This window comes from Emys orbicularis, chromosome 5 (genome assembly GCF_028017835.1).
Source record: "Emys orbicularis isolate rEmyOrb1 chromosome 5, rEmyOrb1.hap1, whole genome shotgun sequence".
NCBI classification, from domain to species: Eukaryota; Metazoa; Chordata; order Testudines; family Emydidae; genus Emys; species Emys orbicularis.
In genome coordinates, this window is record NC_088687.1 from 82,002,110 (window position 1) to 82,021,406 (window position 19,297).

Here is a 19,297-nt window from a genome sequence, read left to right on the forward strand (position 1 = left end):
CTTGTTCAGGCAAAACTTCAACTGAAGTTAATGGAAATTTTGCCTGAATAAGGACTGCATGATTGGGCCAACAGTTCTAACATATAAGGCTTTCTTCAAGGCCAAAACTTGGCACATTTAAGGCCAGTTGCTTATCTTAGATACATTGGTATAAATTTGGATTAAAATATGGAATTACTGTAATTTAGATCAGAGTCTGAATTTTAGTCTCAGTCTGAGAGCAACCTTTTTGTTCCAAATTTTGGAAAAAATTACCGGTACTCATTTTGTAATGACATATTTAAAATCTGAATAATTTCTAATTTTCAGATGTGTTTTGCCAAAAAAAAAGCGTAATAATATAACAAAGTAGTTGATGTTCTTAATGACACCTGGACACGTGGCTTCCTTGAGGAGTAGTGGTTTTATATCAAGTTATAAATGATATTTAACCAATTCTCTGTAAATAACTGCCATTTTGAAATGCAGTTTGTGTCTGATATCTATGATATTGATCAACAGTCCTTGAAAGTCATTGGTAGCTCAGGTATAGGTAGGCAACAAGGGAAGGCAACAGAGTGAGAAAACTGTAGAAGGGGAGTATTTTACCATATTTAATGTTTCATATTAGTTTCAGATTTAGGCATTTACTTTGTGTATGCATATGTATTATCAGATACTAAAGTAGTATTTGTACCTCCAAAGAAAAGGTGTTGTCCTCTACTATTCTGCTAATTTTGTTTTTGAATGTCTACTGTGCACAGAAAGCTTTCTGAGCTCATCTGGTATGGCACCCATGTGCTTAGGTTCTTCTAAAAATGACTGTTTGTGGAAAGTCTGCTATATGGTTCAAAGAAAATATGGATTGTACACATCTTCTGATGGCATCCATCTTTACACACTATCTGTGCTCGTGTTTCGAAAAGTAGTTAATAGTTGAAATGTATAAAAGTATTCTGTTTCATGTATATTCAGATATTTCAGTTACTTCAGACTTATGAAATATTAACTAGTTTGTTCAATAAAACATAAAGAACCCCTACTGAAGTTGTACAAAATGACCTTCAGATATGTAAAGTCAATAAATAAGTAAATCTTACTCATAAAGAAACATTTTGTTAAGCTGCTAAAGGGAGAAGAATGAGTTATCCATCAGACGGCTTACAGGGTTGAAATCAACAGAGCTTTCCTCTATCTTCATCAGCAGTTTGTCCATTAGCCCTTCAATTCCACTTCAATTAAATTAACTCTAATTAATAAGTTCATTACAAAGATTGACACACCTTGCTCAAAGCTAGTGTGCTCAAAGCTGATAAACACCTTCACCCTAATGAAAAATTGATTAGATTGAAGAGAAAAGAGGGAACCTCTGAAATAAACCTCTGCCTCTCCTGCAGCTGGGTTGATGTTCTGTAACTCTGAAGTTAATCAGACCATCTCAGATCTTTTAATCAAAAATGTAATTCAAAGTAGATAGAAAATGTTGTGTGGGAAAAACAGCCCAGCTCTCTTGCCCAGTAAACATTCTGCACTATTGTTCATAAGAAGTGCCATCACAACTTGATGCTGTGTTGAATGTTTTATAGCACTTTGAGGCAGAGAATTATAATCTATTGGGGGGAAAATACTACTGAATGAAAAACTGGAAACAAAGCCCGTATGTAAAACCTTTCAGCCTCTTTTATGAGCTCTCCTTTTATTGCAGTCAAAAATAATTTCAGTTCTTTCTTATTAGAGTGGTTTGCTGTCTTTTACAAGGAAACCCAAACTAAACATAATATTCTTATGAACCAGCATATGATTGTGACTAACTGTATTCTAAGAGACTAAAAAACCCTAAGGCTTTTTTTTTTCTGTAGTCAGCTTCACACAAATGAAGTTTTCCAAATACTGACTGAATAAAGAAAAAAGATAAATGCAAACTATAACAACCTGAATTATTATCTTGTATTAGTTTTGAGATGTAAGATATATTGTTTGGCCTATGAATAACTTAGGCCTTAATGTTCTTTTCAATTATTCTACTAGTTATAAAACCCTGTTAGTGTAGGTGACAAGTTGAATGCTTTTGTTGATTTATTTTTAATAGTCTTTCTGTTTTTAAACCAGACTGCCTAAAGCTGTCATTGCTATAAATTTACAGAAAGTTTAAAAAAAATCTTATATTTAACTGACATGTCTGTTAAATATATGTCAGCAATGCACTAATGTGTCTCACTGAGGCTGATTCTTTTTAATGAAAAAATATGTCAGAGATGGCACATTTCAAATTTGAAAGAAACCTGGGGGCAAGGAAAAAAGCCCCTTTGCTAAATTGAACTTTTGTTCAAGTGTAGATTTTTGCCTATAATGTAAATGACCTCTAAGGTACGTGGTACATTTAGTCACTAAACCTATGCAGCAAATTCTGATGGGTTTAAATGCATATAATCTAAGCTACAAAAGGTAACTCTTAAGAAATATGTGCTCGCAAAAAATATAATTGGAAATTACTCAGAGCTAACTGACAGAAGAGCTGTGGACACTTAGGCATTACTAAGTCTACTGGGTAACTAATTAAGCATTAGCAGAGATAAAATTCCATATTCCATATTCTCTTGGGTCCTACCTGAAAATGCTTTTAGCAGTAAATTCCTTTGATTTAATTTTCAAAGATTTTGCTTTTCTCCTTCATATGTTGAATTAAAATGTAACTCTGCTAATTAATGTGTGCTCTCCTCTCATTCTTTCTCTCTTTTTCTCCCATCCCTCCTTTTAAATACAGAAATCTGTTCTGTGGACTGTGGCTCTCATGGTGTTTGCATGGGTGGAACATGTCGTTGCGAAGAAGGTTGGACTGGACCAGCCTGCAATCAAAGAGCCTGCCACCCTCGCTGTGCTGAACATGGAACCTGTAAAGATGGGAAGTGTGAATGTAGCCAGGGATGGAATGGAGAGCACTGTACTATTGGTAGGCTAGCTGTGCTTTAATATCTGTCTTCAATACAAAACTCAAAAAGCTAGAATTCCTGGTCTTTTGTGCATCAGAAATGTAACACTTTGAAGCTCGTTTCTTCAAACAGAATATTTGCACCTGTCAGTCTGTGTAAAGGAATTGATGTTTTAAGAAAGGAAATGATTATATAATGGCTCATCAAGTCTTTACAGCTTGTTTGCCACAAATGGGAGGTGCAAGAATTTCCCTTTCAATCATTTCCTGTAGCTGCCTCCTCTGGAGGAGAAGCTTACATATTTTTTAAATCTGTAAATAAGTCTTCTGATATATGCTTTTTTATTTTTATGTGATAGTTTTTCAAAAGATGTGTTACTATGGTACCTTTCCCCCCCCCCCTTTACTGAGAAGAAAGCCCCAAAAAAACCCACTTACCAAGGTGGTAAAGAGATCTAACTGCCCCCCCCAATTATCCTTTTTGTTGACATAATGAATTTCTACTTTACAGTTGTACAAGATATTTGCTAAGCAAATAACATTATATTTCAAAGCACTTTAAAATGACACATTCAAAAGAAGCAGTCTTCATTAATCTCTGTATGTTTTCATAATCAAAAATGTTCTATCCTTTAGAAACCAATCCTATTCAACTTCTTCATAAATGATCTGGAGAAAGGGGTAAACAGTGAGGTGGCAAAGTTTGCAGATGATACTAAACTGATCAAGATAGTTAAGACCAAAGCAGACTGTGAAGAACTTCAAAAAGATCTCACAAAACTAAGTGATTGGGCAACAAAATGGCAAATGAAATTTAATGTGGATAAATGTAAAGTAATGCACATTGGAAAAAATAACCCCAACTATACATACAATATGATGGGGGCTAATTTAGCTACAACTAATCAGGAAAGAGATCTTGGAGTCATCGTGGATAGTTCTCTGAAGACGTCCATGCAGTGTGCAGCGGCAGTCAAAAAAGCAAACAGGATGTTAGGAATCATTAAAAAGGGATAGAGAATAAGATGGAGAATATCTTATTGCCCTTATATAAATCCATGCTACGCCCACATCTTGAATACTGTGTACAGATGTGGTCTCCTCATCTCAAAAAAGATATACTGGCATCAGAAAAAGTTCAGAAAAGGGCAACTAAAATGATTAGGGGTTTGGAACGGGTCCCATGTGAGGAGAGATTAAAGAGGCTAGGACTTTTCAGCTTGGAAAAGAGGAGACTAAGGGGGGATATGGTAGAGGTATATAAAATTATGAGTGATGTATAGAAAGTAAATAAGGAAAAGTTATTTACTTGTTCCCATAATATAAGAACGAGGGGCCACCAAATGAAATTAATGGGCAGAAGGTTTAAAACAAATAAAAGGAAGTTCTTCACACAGCGCACAGTCAACCTGTGGAACTCCTTGCCTGTTAAAAGAGAACTAGATAAATTCATGGAGGTTAAGTCCATTAATGGCTATTAGCCTGGATAGGTAAGGAATGGTGTCCCTAGCCTCTGTTTGTCAGAGGGTGGAGATGGATGGCAGGAGAGAGATCACTTGATCATTACCTGTTAGGTTCACTCCCTCTGGGGCACCTGGCATTGGCCACTGTTGGTAGACAGGATACTGGGCTGGAGGGACCTTTGGTCTGATCCAGTATGGCCATTCTTATGTTCTTAACTCCTGTGCTTTTATCATTGAATTATTTACACCCTGTATATTCCAAATAATATAGACAAAAAGCAAAGTGTGTGACCCTTTCCTTCAAATTATATGAAAGATCATTCTCTTACCTGGAATTTAATTAATGTGTCTCTCCAGAAACTTACCAAAGGCCACATTCTGCCTTTGGATGTATACTTTTCCAATTGCACAGAATTTGACAGGCATCTGTGGGCAGTGAGTCAATGCAGGGATTTGTGCGTATATATACCAAAAAGGGCAGAGGAATTAGAAAAAGGGAAAGAAATGTTGTCACACAAAAGCAAGTGATACTATTATTTACTTGTCTTACCATAGCACTTAGGAGGCCTAAGTCATGGACCAGGACCCCATTGTGCTAGGCACTATACAAACACAGAACAAAAAAAGATGGAAGTCTGAGAGGTCAAATATGGAGTGATTGCTTAGTGAAAAATGTTTGCCCATGAGCGATACGGTGTTTTTGTCTTTTTATCATTTTTTGGAGTGAGTTCATTTGAGAATGTAGTGATTGTCTGGTTTCACCAACATAATTGTTGGGGCATTTGTTGCACTGGATATGGTACACCACATGTTGTGATAAATGTCTATTGGACCCATGGATCTTGAAAGGTGTGTTGTGGGGGTATTGATCATCGTAGTAGTGGAGATATGTCTGCAGGTTTTACATCTGTTGTTATGGCAGTGTCTGGTGCCACTTTGAGTTGGTATATCCTGGTCTATGGGGAACTTGATTCTGATGAGCTTGGTGAGGTTGAGGCGTTGTTTGAAGGCCAGAAGAGAGGGTTCAGGGAAGATTTCTTTCAGGATGTGGTCCCCATCAAATGTGGGTTGTAATTGTTGGATGATACTCCATATGGATTCTAGTGTGGGATGGTAGAGATAGCAAAGGGTGTGCAGTCAGTGGGGTTTTTTTCTGTATTGAAGCAGAGGTCTCCTGCAATATTTGGGTAGCCTGCTCCATGTTCCAATCTACAGTACTTCTCTGGTAAAGTGTCCTTGTTTAGTGAAGGTAGTTTTAAGTGAGTATCCCACACTTCCTCTTCAGAGCATATTCTGTTGTATCCGAGTGCATGGCTGTAGATAACCGATTTCTTGGTATGTCTGGTGTGATTGTTGGATCTGTGGAGGGAAGTGTGATGATTCTTGGGATTTCTTGAATATACCCTCTGTAGGGTTCCATTGTTTAAATTGATCATGGTGTCCAGGAAGTTGATGATGGTATGGGAGTGTTCTAGAGAGAGAAACACCACAACTACAACAACACTGCAAAACATAGGAAACAGAAATTTGATAATAAAGGGCTCTTCAGTCTAGCAGACAAAGGTATAATAAGATCCAGTGGCTGGAAGTTGAAGCTAGACAAATTCAGACAAGAATTAAGGTGAGCATTTTTAAGAGTGAGGGTAATTAACCATTGGAACAATTTATCAAGGGTCGTGGTGGATTATCCATCACTGGAAAATGTTAAGTCAAGATTGGTTGTTTTTCTAAAATATAAGAGCTATTTAAAGCAGGAATTAATTGTGGGAAGTCCTATTGGGCCTGTATTATACAGGAGGTCTGATTAGATTATCACAATGGTCCCTTCTGGCTTTATAATCTATGAGTCTATGAATATTTTTCAGCTTGATAGGCAGTGGTCTAATCCCACCTGTGGGCTAACTGTTGTCAAGGTTTTCGTAGGCATCATGGCAAAGGAGAGTTTTAAGGAGATTTTGAAAGAGGATAATGAGGTAGCTTTGCAGATGTTTATGGGAAGCTGCTCCCAAGCAGGGAGGGTAGCATGGAGCACAAAGGTGCTTGTTTGAAAATTTAATAATTTGCTGATGGAGGCAGACATCATGGACTGAACGTAGGTGGGAGTTGACATCTCGATAATGAATAAGAGATGATAGGCAAGATGGAGATAGGCTATTGAGGGCCTTGAAAGTGAAGATGAGCAGCTTATGTTTGATGCAATAGAGAAGGGAAATCCAGTGAAGGGCTGCAAGAGGGGTGAGATCAGGGCCGTAGCAACAAAGAACGTGGCCCCCTCCGAACGTGGCCCCCTCCGAACATATGTCCGGGTGGGGCCCCATACAATGCAGAAACTGGAATGTGGTATTTATTTTGCCACTTTTAGGGGCCCCCTTCCTTGCGGGGCCCCCTCCGGTCGGAGGGTACGGAGGGCGCTCGCTACGCCTCTGGGTGAGATGGTCAAATTGATGGGCCTGGAAAATGATCTTTGCTGCATAACTCTTAATGGATATAATTGAGGAAAGATTGCATTATTCAAGGCCAGACAAAGGGATGCAAATTATTGCATTAATTGATACGCAAGATGATGAGAGCTTGGACAAGACTTGTTGGGTTTTTTAGGTGAGAGGAAAAACCTTATCTTAGAGCTGTTATGCGGAATGAGTCAACAAGATTTAGACATAGGCTAGTAGTGAGGACCTACAACGTGATCCAGGTTGAAGAGGACACACAGGTTGTGGGCCTAAGTGACAGGATGGTGGTCTTGTCCACATGATTAAAAGAGGCAGGAGGGAGGTTTCTGCGGGAGCCTGATTAAGAGCTCTTTTTCATAGACAGGTTCAGTTTTTTTGACTGCTAGACATCCATGAGGAGATGTCAGAGAGACAGGCTGAGATTTTAGTTTGGACAGAAGGAAACAGGTGAAGAATAGGGAGGGAGCTCTGGAGTTGTCAGCAGAAAGATGGTAGTTGAATTTGTGTTTGCGGATGAGATTACCCACAAATAAGGTGTAGAGAGAGAAGAGAAAGGCAACAAGGACAGAGTCCTGTGAAACCCTTCCAGCAAGTTGGAGAGGGGATGAGGAGGATCCACCAAAGCACATGCTAAAGAAGTGATTAGAGAGGTGGGAGGAGAACTACTTCTCTTTTTAAAAAAAAATTAATCTTAGGAAAAAATGGGAGTGTAAGATAAAGCCTTTCCTTAGGTAACTTAACTTGCCAAACAGCAGTTAGTCAGCAGATCACTCTACTGTTGGTCTCACTGACCTGGGCTGCATTACCTGGGTTATAGTTGTGCACAGATGAACTGTTCTTGAACAATATTTCCAACATATTAGGCACAAACAGGTTTTTCTTCAGCATTGGGCAAGCAGGTCTGTCTTTTTCAATACATATATTTATTGTGTGGTTGCTGTTGTCAGGACAATCCCACCTTTGGTTAATGTTTGATTTGTTTGTGTTGCTTTTAAGGTCTCTAAGACTAGTAATGAACCACAGGATCATATTCCATAATGATATGTATGTTTTTCTTAGAGATGTTCTCTTCGAGACCCAGTATTACAGAGAAATCAGGTCCTTTTCTTGCTCTTAACCAACCGTAGCTCTGTCTTAGGTCTACATTGTGAACTAGGGGCATTGAATTAATGGAGATATCCCATCTCCTAGAACTGGAAGGGACCTTGAAAGGTCATCGAGTCCAGCCCCCTGCCTTCACTAGCAGGACCAAGTACTGATTTTGCCCCAGATCCCTAAGTGGCCCCCTCAAGGATTGAACTCACAACCCTGGGTTTAGCAGGCCAATGCTCAAACCACCATCCCACAGCTCCTTTTTTTTTTTTTTAAGTTCAAGTTGGCACATACACCTCTACCTCGATATAACGCTGTCCTCAGGAGCCAAAAAATCTTACCGCGTTATAGGTGAAACCGCATTATATCGAACTTGCTTTGATCCGCATGATTCCCCTGCTCATGTCCAGATACTCACCATAGCTCGATGAGAGCTAGCGCAAGTATAAATGATAGCAGTGTAGTCGTGGTGGCAGTGGAGGCATAGCTGAGCCATGCCAAGTATAAACACATCTAAAAAATGGTGAGCACATACTTGGCGTAGCTCAGCTGTGCCTCTGCAGCTGGTGCCCATACTACCATGTCTACAATGCTATTTAGACTCGCACTAGCTCTCCAAGTTTCCTCATGTATATTCATATGAGCAGGGGAATCACACACCTAGCTCACAGCATAGCCATAGAATCAATTCCCATTCCACAATGGCTTTCTCAGCCTGGCGTGCAAAGAGCCAATGAGTCCTTGTCCCAGCCCCTCTAGTTTATATAACAATATAGCCACCAAAGTAACAGATTTCAAAGCACAAGTGATATCTGCATACATAGTACTTCCATAGCCATCCTTTGCCTGTAAAACCAAACATTTTTATACCATTTACTGGCACAACTTGCCCTTGGTGGCAGACTACTTAGGTAGTTTGCATTGTGTACGTGGAAGTCTTGCATGTTCCCTTATGTATTGAAAAAGTAGGAAATCCCTTTACTCACGATTTCATATGCTATTCAGCATCTAGATACTAGGATAATACACCAGAACCCAGTTTATCAGATCTAATTGGGACTGGAGCCAGATCCAATAATTAAAATTTCAGATAATCCAGAGACTGGAAAAATGCAAGGTTGCAGCATCATCTAGCAGCCACAGGGGAGATCGCCGGCTTCTGGATCTGTGCTTAGTGGCTATGCAGTTAATACGGAGAGCCGGATAATGGAGGGATGGATAAATGGGGTTCTACTGTACATACTTTAGAAATCAACATATATACACAACTAGCCAAAGGTCACATGCACAAATTCCCATCATTAGGTGGACAGATATATCCACTCGATATTTTGCATCTGCCATGTCCACACTAGATCCAAATGATGGGAGAGATATGTGCATATTAATCATAAAGGCATGAATGGAGCCTTATGTAGGTAAAGGCATTAACTGAGCTGTCCAACTTGATAATCTATTTGACTATCTAAAGAGCTATGGTTTTACATAAATCATGAGCAGAGTTTGAGACAGTAAAGTGAAGAATATTCTAAGCGTCTACTGAGAACTTCTGTTTGTCTCTAAATATTTTATTTCTATTCATTTTCAGTTAGCCTACTGGTTGCATTCTTCAAGTTGGCACATACACCTCTACCTCGATATAACGCTGTCCTCAGGAGCCAAAAAATCTTACCGCATTATAGGTGAAACCGCATTATATTGAACTTGCTTTGATCCGCCAGAGTGCGCAGCGCCCCCCCCCCCCCCCCCCGGAGCACTGCTTTACCATGTTATATCAGAATTCGTGTTATATTGGGTCACGTTATATCGGGATAGAGGTGTATTAAACGGCAAAAAAACCCCATCTCTCTGATTTTAAAGAAGGTAGTCCTTTGTGGAATTCTCTTCTAATAATATGTTAAACGTCAAGTTGTTTATTGAGTTACATTGATTTTCATGTACATTCAGGCAATTCACATTGAAATTTGGCCTGGGGGAATTCCTAATTCCTTTAAGCTACAAAATACAAGCTATTTGTTTTTATTCTCATTCTTTAGTACATTGGGAAGCAAGATCATTAAAGATGACAAAGACATGCTTTGTTTGTTCAGACAAAACTTAGACGTTCACTGCTCAGCATACCTCTATTAAACACCAAGGTGGCTCTGGGGTTTAGGATACCAAAGATTGGAAAATTGCAAATGAAATACACACAGCTGGGGAGTTAGCTGTTAAACAATATGAAAAAAAATCAAAAGCATTATCAGTATGGACAGATATTGGTCTGATGCACTAGATCTTGTTATCTTTAATAAGCAGTATAGCAAGAGTGGTATTTGTTTCAAATAAGTTATGAGTCCAGAGCTTTCAGTGCTTTCCTCCAGCACACTTTTTCACACTAATAGTTTTTCACAAATTAATAGATATAAAATATATTTGGGTTTTCTAATGTTTTAAACTGTGCAAAGCATTAGCAAGGTTATCAAGAATTTTAGTAATGCTAGATTGGAAGGATCAGCCAGGAAATCTATCAGGGATTGTATTCTCACTTATGTTGGCATTTTTACCTTGAAATAATTTTTGTTTCCAGTTATTTAATTTAAATCTATTTTTCTTAGATAATTTTAAATGAGTAGGGGGTATTGTGATATGTAAGAACCAATATGTAAAGTAAACAAAACTAGTCTTAATACTGACCCTATTTTTTGGTTACTTCGACTAACAGGAAAATAGATCAAAGATTAATTTATATGCATTATTTCCATTGGCCCTTTGTAGTTGCACACAGTATCTCACTTAATGCCATACCTGCTCTTGATATACTCATTGTGTGGTCTGTATGATGTACGCACAATTCCAAAGATTGATGTACAAGTTGTTCAGCAGGAGTTGCATGCTCAGGTAGGACTTAATCCTGAAATGTACTTAAGTCGATAAGAGTTGAAGGAGCATGGAATCTCCCGCAGATGCTCAGCACCTCGTAGAGTTGAGTCAATAAAGGGCAGTGTATGTTCCAAAGCACATTGAGTGCTAAGGAAATTAAAGGATTTCTAAATTACTGTGTATATTTTTCCCCTTGGAGTGGTAAGATTTTACCTCTGCTTAAATCCACCTGGGCACCATTTAGATCAAGGATTATTTTACCACAGAGCCCCAGGCCAAGGCCATGGGAAATTATCTGCCCGATTCTTTATTTGGTCTGGGAGTGGCATTAATGAGTCTGAGGTTAGAATGTGGCCCTTTACTATTTTGTGAAGATCTATTTTTGCCTCTTATGGTAGATTTTCATCCTAAACCAATTCTATTTCTATTCAAATAATTGGTCCCATATTTAAAATGTTGGTGATTTTTTTGTTTGTTTTTTAAGTATTAAGCACAGGAGGCCTCCCAGTTTCTGTAATTGTAGTTTGCATATTTAAGATTGGAATTTCTATCCTCAACCTCTACCTTTATCTCTGTGTGTATGCAAGATTGCACATGCACAACTGGACACCAGATAGACTCCTGAGTGAACATTTATTCCTTAATTATGTTTTCTGATTGCAGTTTTGCTAAAATGTTTTTGTTGTTGCTGCTTGTTGTTATGTTTTCTTTTTAAGCCCTGTTCACAATGAGTTCAGTGATCCTCTCCTTTTTGAATAGCTATATTGTGAGGTTGGAAGAGAGAGTGTTTGTTTGAAATGGGACTATTATTTCTGTGATTTAACTGTCATGTACCCTTAATAAATTAAGTAACAATCATAGAAATCCCATCGATATGAATACTTTGCCAGCTGCTTTTCCATTAAACTCTGCTAGCTGAATGAAATCAGTAAATAATTATGTTGGTGGGGAATCTGTTATATCCAAATGCTGTATAATGTCTCCGTTTTACAACACAGCTTAATTTTTTCTATACACCAAATTAGTTTTTAGAGTAATCTAAATTGCAAATTGGCCGATTTGCATTAAAACTATGCCTTCTTGTTCTGATTTGTCAACACCTCTTTTTTAAAAAGTCGTTAACATTAAGCATGGGTGGGTAAGACCATCTGTTTATGGAGCTTGCCTGCAGCTCCATCACTTAACACATGAGACAGGTTACAGCTGTTTAATTGTTATGGTGTTGAACGATTATCATTCTATCCAAAATTAATATTTATATATGTATGCATAGAAAGCATGTGGTTAAACATAAGTGATCTAAATGTGGATTAATGTCATTAAGCATTCATTAATTAATCCCTCAGGAGGGCTGAAGTTGGAATAGTGGTATTCACACTACTTTTTTAGTAACTGCATGAGGTTACTTTATCTAATAGGCATAATTGAAATTAGCCTTAAATAATGATGGACAGTAAAAAAATGTACAGCTTGTAATACAAATGTATCCCTATGGGAATCAGGCATTTCTTGTTTTATGTTCTAAGAACTTTTGCAAGATTATTTACCCTAAAATTCAGTTGTGAAAAGAAGAAGAAAAAGCAGACAAAGTACTTTTTTACTGTTTTCTGTTGCATGAAATCATAAATCAATGTTTAAAAAAATAAAACATGGATTTTCTTGAGTAAGAGATTGCCATAGGTAGGCCACATTAATTAGAGATAGTTGAAAGTTATAGATTTGCATAATCATTAAAAACAAATGGAAAATTGCAAACAGAAAATAATCCACCTTATGTCACAGGACTAGTGAAAATGAATAGGAACATGATCATGCGCCATGTGGACTTCCATTGTCATCTGTGGGTATTGGATTTGGAGATCTTTGTGAGTATGTGGCTCTAAAGCTAAAGGCACTATTATGCTCTTTTTCTGGTTGACCATGAGTATCGTAACCTCAAAGTGTGAGTGTCAAGGCGTGCATAGTTATTCAGTATTCTCCTCTGTAGCATTGTAAGACCTGCCCATAGTTAATTTAATTTGTGTTTAGCTCAGAGCTCATTTTACAACAGATTTAAAATATGACTATAGAGAAAGCACTACTTTTCTTTCTATCAGATCAGAGTTCAAGTCTAAGCCATATTTTGTCCTCTTGCTCAAAGACAAGTTTGGGTGCCTGATTGATCTTCCTTAGAAGATAGGGGAACCAGATGAGGTTGATCTGAGTTGGGGGGGCAGCACGAATAGGAGATATTACCAGCTCCACTGCATCATTTCTCCTTCCGCTGATCCTGAGGAAGCTCCTCTACTGGTGTACCATGGCGCTGAGCTTCAAATAGAAAAGTCAGGGAGAGGATTATTCTTCACGGCGTTATTCCCTTTAGCCCCATAGTTTTGTGCAATATAAAATAGTACTAATCTAGTCAGAATTATTTAATACTGGGTGCTCCTCTGCATAGTGAAACCTTGCTGAGGGGTGTATTTGGTTCAGTGTTCACTCCAAGGGACAGCAGGACAGCATGATTCCTGAGGAAGCCATGCTGCCATATGAGCGAGAGAGTGGAACAGTGAGCTCTGCAGAATGCTGTACATCTGAGCCTCTGTGTGGATGCCCTTCTTGAAACATGGGTGACCCCAAACTTGCATAGATCATAAAACATCCATGAATTTCGGTGGCACAGGCACACTCACAAGACAGAACAATTAATTAGATACTTCTGCTGCCTTCAGAAGTTTCTCTTTCATACGGGACAAGCTAGACTTTGGTTTTCTTTTCCTTCCTTTCTTTTTTAGCATTTTCTTTATTTAAGAGATCTGTTTCCTGTATATATCGAGAATCTCATCAGCTGACTATAGAAAGATTTTCATTCCTGAAAGCACTGCAGAGCAACAGCTATGGAAAGGGAGCTGGATCCTGTTGTGGAGCATACATCATCAACAGTATTCTTAATAAGTACCAACTGCACACATTTATGATGCCTAAGGGAGTAAGAACACATTCTGACTTTCTGATCCTAGATAGAGTTTTCAGGGGTAGCAGACAGAAAAACCTTGTTTTTACTTGAAACTGAACAATTTTTTTATTGAGTCATTGAAATACAGTAAACCCTATGATGCCATTTTTTCCAGAGGATCACTTTTCAGACTATAACTGCACTTTAAATTGATCATATCTTTCATCTCTCCTGAATTTCTTCTTTAGTCCTTGATGTAGCAGAAAATTTTCTATTCTTCTGCTTACATCATTAACATACCCAATAAACATTTCCCACAAATGGATTTACCATAAAAAGCAGCAGATCTTTCTGCTGAAGAGCTTCCAAACCATTTTTTTCTCCCCAGAATTTGAATATTTTAGAGTATATGTATTCTCTCTCTCTCTCTCTCCATATATATATATATATATATAGGGCTGTCTATTAATCGCCGTTAACTCATGTGATTAACTCAAAAAAATTAACTGTGATTAAAAATATTAATCGTGATTAATTGCACTGTTAAACAATAGAATACCAATTGAAATGTATTAAATATTTTTGGATGTTTTTCTACATTTTCAAATGTATTGATTTCTATTGCAAAACAGAATAAAAAGTGTACAGTGCTCACGTTATATTATTTTTATTACAAATATTTGCACTGTAAAAATGATAAACAAAAGAAATAGTATTTTTAAATTCACTTAATACAAGTACTGTAGTGCAATCTCTTTATCATGACAGTTGAACTTACAAATGTAGAATTATGTACAAGAAATAACTGCATTCAAAAATAAAACAATATTAAACTTTAGAGCCTACAAGTCCACCCAGTCCTACTTCAGGCAATCGCTTAGACAAACAAGTTTGGTTACATTTGCAGGAGATAATGCTGACCGCTTTTTGTTTACAATGTCATCTGAAAGTGAGAACAGGCGTTAGCATGGCACTGTTGTAACTGGCGTCAAAAGATATTTACATGCGAGATGCGCTAAAGATTCATATGTACCTTCATGCTTCAACCACCATTACCAGAGGACATGTATCCATCCTGATGACCGGTTCTACTCGATAATGATCCAAAGCAGAGAGGATTGACACATGTTCATTTTCATCATCTGAGTCAGATGCCACCAGCAGAAGGTTGATTTTCTTTTTTGGTGGTTCGGGTTCTATAGTTTCCGCATCAGAGTCTTGCTCTTTTAAGACTTCTGAAAGCATGTTCCACACCTCGTCCCTCTCAGATTTTGGAAGGCACTTCAGATTCTTAAATCTTGAGTCGAGTGCTGTAGCTATTTTTAGAAATCTCACATTAATACCTTCTTTGCGTTTTGTCAAATCTGCTGTGAAAGTGTTCTTAAAACGAACATATGCTGGGTCATCATCTGAGACTGCTATAACATGAAATATATGGCAGAATGCAGGTAAAACACAGAGCAGGAGACATACAATTCTCCCCCAAGGAGTTCAGTCACAAATTTAATTAACGCACTATTTTTCTAATGAGCATCATCAGCATGGAAGCACGTCCTCCAGAATGGTGGTTGAAGCATTAAGCAGCATACGAATGTTTAGCATATCTGGCACCTAAATATCTTGCAACGCCAGCTACAAAAGTGCCATGCGAACACCTGTTCTCACTTTCAGGTGATATTGTAAATAAGAATCGGGCAGCAGTATCTCCCATAAATGTAACCAAACTTGTTTGTCTTAGCGATTGGCTGAACAAGAAGTAAGACTGAGTGGACTTATAGGCTCTAAAGTTTTACATTGTTTTGTTTTTGAATGCAGTTATGTAACAAAAAAATCTACATTTGTAAATTCAACTGTCATGATAAAGAGATTGCACTACAGTACTTGTATTAGGTGAATTGAAATATACTATTTCTTTTGTTTTTTACAGTGCAAATATTTGTAATCAAAAATAAATATAAAGTGAACATTGTACACTTTATATTCTGTAAAAGCAGCAAAGATTCCTGTGGCACCTTATAGACTAACAGACGTATTGGAGCATGAGCTTTCGTGGGTGAATACCCACTTCTTCGGATGCATGTAGTGGAAATTTCCAGAGGCAGGTATAAATATGCAAGCAAGAGTGAGTCAGGCTAGAGATAACGAGGTTAGTTCCATCAGGGAGGATGAGGCCCTCTTCTAGCAGTTGAGGTGTGAACACCAAGGGAGGAGAAAAATGGCTAGCCAACTACAAAAGCAGTTTCTCCTCCCTTGGTGTTCACACCTCAACTGCTAGAAGAGGCAGGGCTGGCGTAACCCATTAGGCGACCTAGGCGGTTGCCTAGGGCGCTGTGATTTGGGGGGAGGCGACCGCAGCGGTATTTCTGCGGCGGGAGCTTCCGCCGCCTCTGTGGGGGGGGGTGGCATTTCAGGGCGGGACCTTCCGCTGCCTAGGCAGCGGAAAAGCTGGCGGCACTCCTGAGAAGAGGGCCTCATCCTCCCTGATTGAACTAACCTCGTTATCTCTAGCCTGACTCACTCTTGGTTGCATATTTATACCTGCCTCTGGAAATTTCCACTATATGCATCCGAAGAAGTGGGTATTCGCCCACGAAAGCTCATGCTCCAATACGTCTGTTAGTCTATAAGGTGCCACAGGACTCTTTGCTGCTTTTACAGATCCAGACTAACACGGCTACCCCTTTGATATTTGTATTCTGTGTTGTAATTGAAATCAATATATTTGAAAATGTAAAAAACATCTAAAATATTTAAATAAATGGTATTGTATTGTATTATTGTTTAACAGTGCAATTAATCACAATTAATTTTTTTAATTGCTTGACAGCCCTAATATATATATGTGTGTGTGTGTGTGTGTGTGTGTGTGTGTGTGTGTATACACACACACACTTTTAATATATGTTTAAAGTGTTTTAATGTTCCTAACTCATACATACTAAGAATTCTTCTTCATACATGCTAAGAAAAGCTTCTTTTGAAATTTCAGAGTTATGAGTGAAAGAAAATACACTCTCTTCTCTTAAAATGACATGATTCAATGTCATATTAATATTTGACATAAAAATGAAACATCTCAAAATCTTTTTGATTTAATGGGATTGGTCCAATGACATGAAGAAACCTGCAAAATGTGTATTTTCACTCGAAAATAAGATTATTTTTGAGTAAAAATATGTCCATTGTCGTTCTAAAACACTTATTTTAGTTAAATCTTAAGGACAGATTGGGCGGCGTTTACCTTAGGGGGCTCCCTGGAAGAGGCAAAACCCTTCAGCTCCTAGGGGGAGGCAGGCACCGCCTCCACAGCTCCCATTGGCCGCAGTTCCTGGCCAATGGGAGCTACGTAGCCAGTACTCGGGGCGGAGGCAGAGTAAAGAGCTGCCTGGCCACGCCTCCGCCTAGGAGCAGAGGGAGGGGAATGTCGCTGCTTCCGGGGAGGCATGGAGCAAGGTAGGGAGCCTGCCAGACCCACCAACTGCCACAGCCCCAGGACGCACATCACTGCCCCTCCAAGCATCTGCGGCACCCCCTGGGTTGCCTCCTCCGCAGCACCCGCAGTGCCCCTGGGCCACCCTCCCACCCCACTCCAAGCTTTAGTCAGGGATATATAGTACAAGTCATGGACAGGTCACGGGCCGTGAATTTTTGTTTACTCTCTGTGAACTGTTCATGACTTTTACTAAAAATACCCGTGACTAAAACGTAGCCTTAGTGATAAGCACCATAGAAAACCCCTGGAGAAATGAATAATTTTGTCTTTAGAGCAGGGACTGAATGGCGAGCAGTAAATAAGTGATGAGCCACACATTGAATGAGGAGAACAAAATATTGAATAGTTCCTCGCTAAGTGAGCACTATCCATCTTGTGCACTGAATGAGGCAGGGTTTCAAGGAAAAAATTGTATATAATCGTTTATTAAAGACCAACTCATAACGCCTATGTACAAGGACGCCAAGCTAAAATTGCACAGGCAACCGTAATCCTGGCATTTCCTAACTTTTGAGTGTTTGACCTTGCACCTTAATAATATTCTTTTAGCATAGTTTTGAGTGTGTGCACATGTATGCAATGTAAAACAAATTTATATACAAGCATAGTTGTACTTGTAAGGATAAAATATTAAGAATTTCATAACACTTTAAAAAAGTGAAAAGGCATTTATCAACAAACTCTTGTAGGGGAGATTGTGCCACTAATAAAATGTCCTCCTGATGCTATTCTACTGTTGATATCCTAAATCACCTACAGTGAGATTTTCTACTATGGAATTAAGATGGTGTTAGCTTGGTTTATTGATCTGCTTAAAAGCTATTGACTCTCGGGATATATATGTTTAGTGTAAAACTGTTTTTTTCAGTGTGCTCTCTTCCTTTTAAAAGGGTCTATACCTGAGTGCACAGGAGTTCTTCTTCGTGGTGTGTCCCTCTGGGTGCTCCACTTGAGGTGAATCTGCATCCCTACACCTGCAATCAGAGAATTTCAGTAGCAGTGCCTGCTTGAGTCGCACACGTGCTGTCCCTGTCTCACGCCATCTTTGCGGGTTACATAGCGCTGTGCGACCAACACCCCGCCTTGATTCATTCTCTATATCCCCCCTTGATTCATTCTCTATCACCCTGGGCTTGAAATGGAGCAATTGGCAGTGCCTCAGAGTTTACCATTAGATTAAGAATTAGTCTAGATTAGTAGTTTTAGAACCCAGTTTATTTAGTTAACAATTTTTAGTTATCCTTTCTCTTCCCCATTTTTCCTCAAAAAAAACCCCAAACCTTTTTTCTTAGTCATTTAAATATCATTATACCCATTAAATTATAATATATTATACCCTTTAGGATAACATAGATACCCTTCTTCATGGAAGAAACCCTATTTTAAGGGTCATGCCCAGCTCCCAGGTTTTAAGCACTGCCTCACTTACTGGTTGTCAATCCCGGTGTCTGACGGACACTCACAGTGTGTCCACCATCTCAACAAGATACACGTACCACAGAAGTGCTCCCACTGCCATAATCTGAAGACCCGAGCCATGAAAGCAAGGGATCTTCAGTTAAAACTCCTCCTCATGGAGATGTCTCTGCATCCAGCTGATCCAGATCACAGACCTCTCCTGGGCAATGGTCTCCACCAGCAGCATCTGACATGATTTCTCCACCACCCTCTCAGAGAAAAGAGCACTCCTCCAAAAAGGTGGCCAAGAAGCGGGTTACAACCTCCCCTTCCAGGGAATCTACCAAAAAGAGGCAATCCCTGACTCATCAGACACTATCGGTACCAACTGCACCGAGGCCAATTACCTCTGAGGCATCAGGACCTTCCAGTATCGCAGGTACCATGCAAGCCAACAACCCTAAGCGGACAGGCTCGGACAGAAGCAACAAAGGGAAACTTACCATCCCTTCCTCGGTACCATTGGAGCTACTCAACATGCAGCACCAAGTAGCTCAGTAGCACTGCAGTCTATGGCACCACCTTCTGCTTCCATAGCACCTAGCTCACAATCCTCGGCACTGACTAACCATGGTAATTGCATCGGTACCGTTAACAACACCCTTCTCAATACCGATGCTCTCGGCATCACGGCAGTTT

General features: G+C 39.0%; 1 protein-coding gene across 8 annotated transcripts in view; it reads left to right on the forward strand.

The window, feature by feature from the left end:
• Positions 1–19,297, forward strand: part of TENM3 (teneurin transmembrane protein 3) — a 502,096-nt gene that overhangs the window by 390,613 nt on the left and 92,186 nt on the right. For all 8 annotated transcript variants that reach the window (XM_065405305.1, XM_065405306.1, XM_065405307.1 and 5 more), the window contains one exon: positions 2,744–2,929. In XM_065405305.1, the coding sequence (XP_065261377.1) occupies positions 2,744–2,929 (186 nt within the window). The remainder of the gene's footprint in view (positions 1–2,743; positions 2,930–19,297) is intronic.